The 6,199-nt window shown below is 41.6% G+C and overlaps 1 protein-coding gene across 1 annotated transcript in view; it reads right to left on the reverse strand.

The window, feature by feature from the left end:
* Positions 1-156: 156 nt before the first annotated feature.
* The window catches only part of TBRG1 (transforming growth factor beta regulator 1), a 14,123-nt gene continuing 8,080 nt past the window's right edge, over positions 157-6,199 (reverse strand). Inside the window, exons 7-9 of the mRNA XM_024131236.3 lie at positions 5,788-5,898; positions 5,240-5,379; positions 157-3,261 (exon numbers count right to left, since the gene is read on the reverse strand). Of these exons, the coding sequence (XP_023987004.1) occupies positions 3,116-3,261; positions 5,240-5,379; positions 5,788-5,898 (397 nt within the window). The 3' untranslated portion in view covers positions 157-3,115. The remainder of the gene's footprint in view (positions 3,262-5,239; positions 5,380-5,787; positions 5,899-6,199) is intronic.

Raw genomic sequence — 6,199 nt, forward strand, 5'->3', positions numbered from 1 at the left:
TCCCACATGCCGCGGAGCGGCTGGGCTCGTGAGCCATGGCCGCTGGGCCTGCGCATCCGGAGCCTGTGCTCCGCAACGGGAGAGGCCACAGCAGAGGGAGGCCCGCATACCACAAAAAAAAAAAAAAAAAAAAAAAATCATAATGCTGTTTATTGGTTGATTAAGAACAGTTAAAGGCACTTGACAATTGTCTGTAATCTCTAAGAAGCTGGAGATAAAAGTATAATCATTAGTCATGTGTACACATTCCTCTCTAGTCAAAACTGGGTTATGAATGGGCTTGCAGATTGTCCTCTGAAGCTGAGAAAGGAGTGAGACTTATCTGTGGGTAGTTTCCATTCCCTTAATGTGAAAAACGAGAACCAAAGCATAAGCATCACTCTCTCCATACCTGTCCCCCAAGGGTTCCTGGTGTCACTGAAGCGTAGGAATGCTTCGTCAGTGCCAGGATCTTAGTAAAAAGCAAAACAGCTACGCAGCTGGCAAGGAACGCTGCTCCTTCGAGGACTTCCCAGCGCACAGTTGGCTCCTAACAGCCAAACCTTGGCCTCTTACTCATCTGTCCTAACGGGAACCACGGACCCAGTAACAGACTCCTGAGAAAAAGCAAACCTACCGTCCGCTCCTCACCACAACACTCATGCGCGTGGCGGCCGTTCTAACTTGGAAGAAGCTAGAAACAGTTCAGCGCTCCAGGCCCAGGTTCCCTTCACCCCCAGTAAGCTAGGGCACACAGTGTAAAAAGTTAGGTTTAGGTGGTGTATAGCTTAATGAAAAGTCATATGAAAGTTTATTAATGGTTGAATAATTTAAAACATTCTGTGGGAATTCAGTTTATTTGCCAAATGAAAATAACTTTTTACTGTTTGAAAAAATCGAATTTATAATCACTATAGAAGACTTGGATGCTAGAGAAAAGTATAAGTAAAAATCACCACAAAATTTATCATTTGGAGACACTTACTTAATATCTTGGTGAACATCACTTGGTTTGTTTAGGTCACATTTTACACACTACTACATGGTATATTATTTTGTAATCTGCGTTTTTGACTTATTCTAGCAAAATAATTTTCCTATGTAAAGTGAAAACAGATTTAGTTTGTTTCAGTTTGTGGGAGCTCCATATTTTCTTTAACCAATTTGCCATTAGTGGACATAGAGGGTTTTAAACAAATACTGTGATAACTGTTACGTGCAAACACCATACCGCACTTAATTCCTTAGGGTCCTTAATATGGAATAACGGGTTTAAGGATAAATATGTTTAACATTTTGATACCTACGGCTTAACCCTCCCAAAGGGTTCAACAGTTTACATTTCCACCAAGGCATAGTCCCATTTTTTTCCCCTCATTTTCACTGACATTGGATGTTGTCAAACTTAACTTAAGAAATCTTTAACAATCCAGATGAAATAGATGAAAAGATTTTTAAAGTATGCTAGCTAGGGCAGTGTCTTTCAAGTTACTTAAAATGATGATCCATAGTAAAAACATTTTACATCCTTCCATGTATCCCCATGTGTATCGTGTGAATGGTATATAAACACCTATATACACACTATAGTTGAAACCAGTTTCAACCTCTGACATGTGATGCATTCCAGTATGTTCTAATTGTCTTCTAATTTAATTTTAAAAGATGTGGGTCTTGATTACCTAAGTGTAAGAACAACTAGTGTGTTGAGATTTGTAGTTTGAAAAACACTGTTCTAGGAAAGCTACAAAATGAATACTTATTAAAGTAAACCGCGCACTAACTTGCATAAATTTTTTTTAACGTCCTTCTTAGAATGACGCGCACTTTGAATCTGTGATTAACTCAGGCTGTAACAGAATGGAAAGACATCGGTTATGTGATGATAAAAGCACCATGTACCATTTCTGTGTAAGCGCAAATGGCTTCAGGCACCTTATGCAGAGAAAAAAGAAAAAAGAAAAACATTAACAGTTTTGAGTCATCTCCTTTCTATCCCTGATTTGCTATTATCCAAATTTTACCATTTTTTTGCACTGTAAAAGCTATACAAACTTGTAAGACTATAATTAAGAATCATAAAATTAACGTTAGTTACTTTAGTTTCTGATACTTTGCAGTGGCCAGTGTGATGTGCTCTAAATGCTGCATCTGATCCCTCCCCTCTGCCATCCAGATACAGTCCTGTAAGATGCTAGGCCCATTTGTTTCCTCCCCCATTAGCAGCTATGGACGGTAGCACAGTGACAATCCAGTTCTCACCACCTTCCCCATTCTTCTACTTCCGGGGTCCTTTTGTTCCTTCCCATTCCAGCCAGCCCTGCTGACGGGCTGGCTGGGCAGCGAAGCATCCCACAAGGCACCGTGGAGTTGTACTGGCTGGGATTAGGTGTTGTGGTATGCCTCTACCTTAATGCTGTAAGTAGAGTCCAAAAAACCCAGTTATACAGAATACGGAATTACATCATTACACAACTAACGAACTGTTGAGGTGAGTCTGTTATGGAGGATGGGAACCAATCACGTTCTATCTAAATGTGTGTTATCATGTGGTTTATTTAAAAGCACATTCTCCAATAAGGAGCCACGAAGGGAATGCAGGAAGGGTTAGAGAGGATTTTTTTGATCCCCTTGAGAAATGTGAAAAACATGAACAGTGGGCCTGGGACTGGACCTTGCAGCTTGGGGGTAAGCAGGATTTGATTGTGGTGACGCTGACATGAAAACAAAGCAGCAGCTGGCCGTAGGGGCTGTGACTTAATATTCACTGACCTAGATCAGAATCAAGGGTGCAAGGTTGTCAGAATCTTCCTACCTTCCTCATGAGTCAGCAGCCATCTCTCCCTCTGGTTTACAAAGGACTTAAGTTTACCTCAGGCAGAGCTAAGCCAAGAGATTATATCCTGATTACAACAAGATGAAAATAAGCAGAACTGTCAAGAAAAATTTATTACTAAAAATAAAGCAGCTGAAGTTTTTCCCAGGAAAGCTGTCACCATGGGAACCTCCGCGACAAAATGTTAATTTACTATCTTCTTCACTTGAGTCGCTGCCTTCTTCCATATAGTCTTAAGTTTTAGTTTAAGTTAAAAAATCCATCCTGATGAAAATGATGTGGCTATCCATCCCTTCTTGTTCAATCTGAAGACTGAGTTGGGCTACACTGCGACGGAGAATTGAAGTGCTGTAGGTGAGTATCTACCAAGGGTTCATGTGTCAGGAACATGGGTTGATAAGAAGACACAAAAGCTGTAGGCTGAAGCTCTGGGAGGTCCAAGGATCCTGGAGGAAAAAATTCCTTAAGTTCCACTGCTGCCTGGGAATCTCAGGAGACTGGCTTGATCAGACACATACATGTCCTTTTAATTCTTTCAACTCTTTTGCATCTGTCAGCCCAGTTCTGCCCTTGTCTGGTAAGACAGGACAGATATTTACTTTTACAATGAAGAAAACTGTGGCTGAAATACAGCAAGTGGTACTGGAAAAATTGGACAGCCATATGTAAATCAGTGAAGTTACAACACACCCTCACACCACATACAAAAATAAACTCAAAATGGCTTTAAGACTTATTATAAGACATGACACCATAAAACTCCTAGAAGAGAACATAGGCAAAACATTCTCGGACATACATCGTGTAACAATGTTTTCTTAGGTCAGTCTCCCAAGGCAATAGAAATGAAAGCAAAAATAAACAAACTGGACCTAATCAAACATAAGTTTTTGCACAGCAAAGGAAACCATAAACAAAATGAAAAGACAACCTACGGATTGGGAGAAAATATTTGCAAATGATGCAACTGACAAGGGCTTGGGTTCCAAAATATACAAACAGCTCATACAACTCAAAAACAAAAAAAAACAACCCAATCAAAAAATGGGCCAAAGACCTAAATAGACATTTCTCCAAAGAAGACATACAGATGGCCAAGAGGCACATGAAAAGATGCTCAACATCACTAATCATTAGAGAAATCAAATCAAAACTACAATGAGGTATCACCTCACACCAGTCAGAATGGATCATCAAAAAATATACAAACAATAAATAATGTAGAGGATATGGAAAAAAGGGAACCCTCTTGCACTGTTGGGGGAATATAAATTGATACAGCCACTATGGAGAACAGTATGGAGGTTCCTTAAAAAACTAAAAATAGAATTATCATATGACCCAGCAATCCCACTCCTGGGCATTTACCCAAACAAAACTATAATCCGAAAAGATACATGCACCCCTATGATCACAGCAGCACTATTTACAATAGCCAAGCCATTGACAGATGAATTAATAAAGAAGATGTGGCATATACACATACACACACAGGAATATTAGGCATAAAAAAGAATGAAATAATGCCATTTGCAGCAACATGGATGGACATAGAGATTATCACACTAAGTGAAGTCAGAAAGAGAAAGACAAATACCATGTGATATCACTTATATGTAGAATATAAAATATGACACAAATGAACATATCTATGAAACAAAAGACTCACGGACATAGAGAAAAGACCTGTGGTTGCCAAGGGGGAGGGAAGGATTGGGAGTTTGGGACTAGCAGATGCAAACTAGTATATACAGGATGGATGAACAACAAGGTCCTACTGTACAGCACAGGGAACTATAACTATATTCAATATCCTGTGATAAAACATAATGGAAAATAATATGAAAAAGTATATATGTGTATAACTGAATCGCTGCTGTACAGCAGAAATTAACACAACATTGTTAATCAGCTATATGTCAATAAAATATTTTTTAAAAAAGAACAAAACTGGCTGAAATAGATCAAGTGACTTGCCTAGGGTTACACAGCATAGTAGGCAGAGACAAAGAAGTTAATTCTATCTTCTTATTTCTAGTCCAGAGCTCTCCCTCTATGACTCCTATGCTGGATCCCCCGATCACTCCACTCATTTGTGGGAGGGAATCCATGGAACACAGGCAGGACCAAGGCCATGACCTGATCCCCTTTACTATATCTGAAATTTCAGTCCCACAGTAAACTTTCCCCTGTATTTTGCTTAGGTCTTATTTAGGTTAGAAAATGAGATGCCCTAGTTTCTTGGTGAGCCCTGCCTCACCATGATCTCAGCCACGCCCTGTGATTTCTGCGAGGGCTGCCCATGGCCGGAGCAGGGAAAGCTTCTATCACTGCCCAGATATGGGATACTCAGCGATGAATGAAGAGGAGAGGGTTGCCTAAAAATGGTCAATTTTCAAACCAGAAGGGAAAAATAAAAGATACCTCGTAGAATGGGATCATTATCTTTATGGAAAGTCTGCCTCTGAAAGGCTTCAAAGCTTGTAGCTGCATCATTCTCTAGCTGTCCTGGGGGCGGCAGACTGTCTCCAGGTTTGCACACGTCGTACTTCACCCACTGGTAACTGCATGACCAAAGGGATCATTACTGAGTTGTCTGTTGGCCATACAACCCATTCTTCCCTCCAAAGGGATCAGGTATTTTTTTCTTTAGGTCTCTCCCATATATATCTAAAAAACATATTAACTAACCCAAAATGCAAAGCACACAGACAGGCTTCTTTAGTGACACTTATTCTGCAGGACTTCCCAATCCATCTGCTGTCATGGTGCACACAGATGGTAACAACTTCGCTACAGTGGGGTACTGGCTCCTGCTCGCTGTCCAGGGGCCGCAGAGGACCAATACTGGGCCTTGTGCACAGAAGCAGCTCATCACATAGATGAATGGGCAGAGCAGTGACCGCCAGTTTAGGTCCCTGGCCCACTGATCATGGGGCTTCTTTCAAGGGAATGGATTTGACCCCACTTACTTGACGCATTTTCGAGCTCCTGGACAACTCTGGATCAGGTTGTGGATGGTTGGATGAGAAAACCCAAAAAAGTCAGCTCCGGATGGATGCACATTGGGCATTCGTTTCCCCCTAAATAGGAGAGGGAGAATTTTAGCTTGAGAGCTGAGAGGGAGATGAGAATGTGGTTACGAACACACAGAATAAGCTTTCCTCACTTGGATACTCTGGAGACTGTAGCTGCTAAGACATTCAAAGGACACAGGATAGCTTTCTATAAAATAAGGGATCTCGGGGCTTCCCTGGTGGCGCAGTGGTTGCGCGTCCGCCTGCTGATGCAGGGGAACCGGGTTAGCGCCCCGGTCCGGGAGGATCCCACATGCCGCGGAGCGGCTGGGCCCGTGAGCCGTGGCCACTGAGCCTGCGCGTCCGG

Source organism: Physeter macrocephalus, chromosome 16 (genome assembly GCF_002837175.3).
Source record: "Physeter macrocephalus isolate SW-GA chromosome 16, ASM283717v5, whole genome shotgun sequence".
NCBI classification, from domain to species: domain Eukaryota; kingdom Metazoa; phylum Chordata; class Mammalia; order Artiodactyla; family Physeteridae; genus Physeter; species Physeter macrocephalus.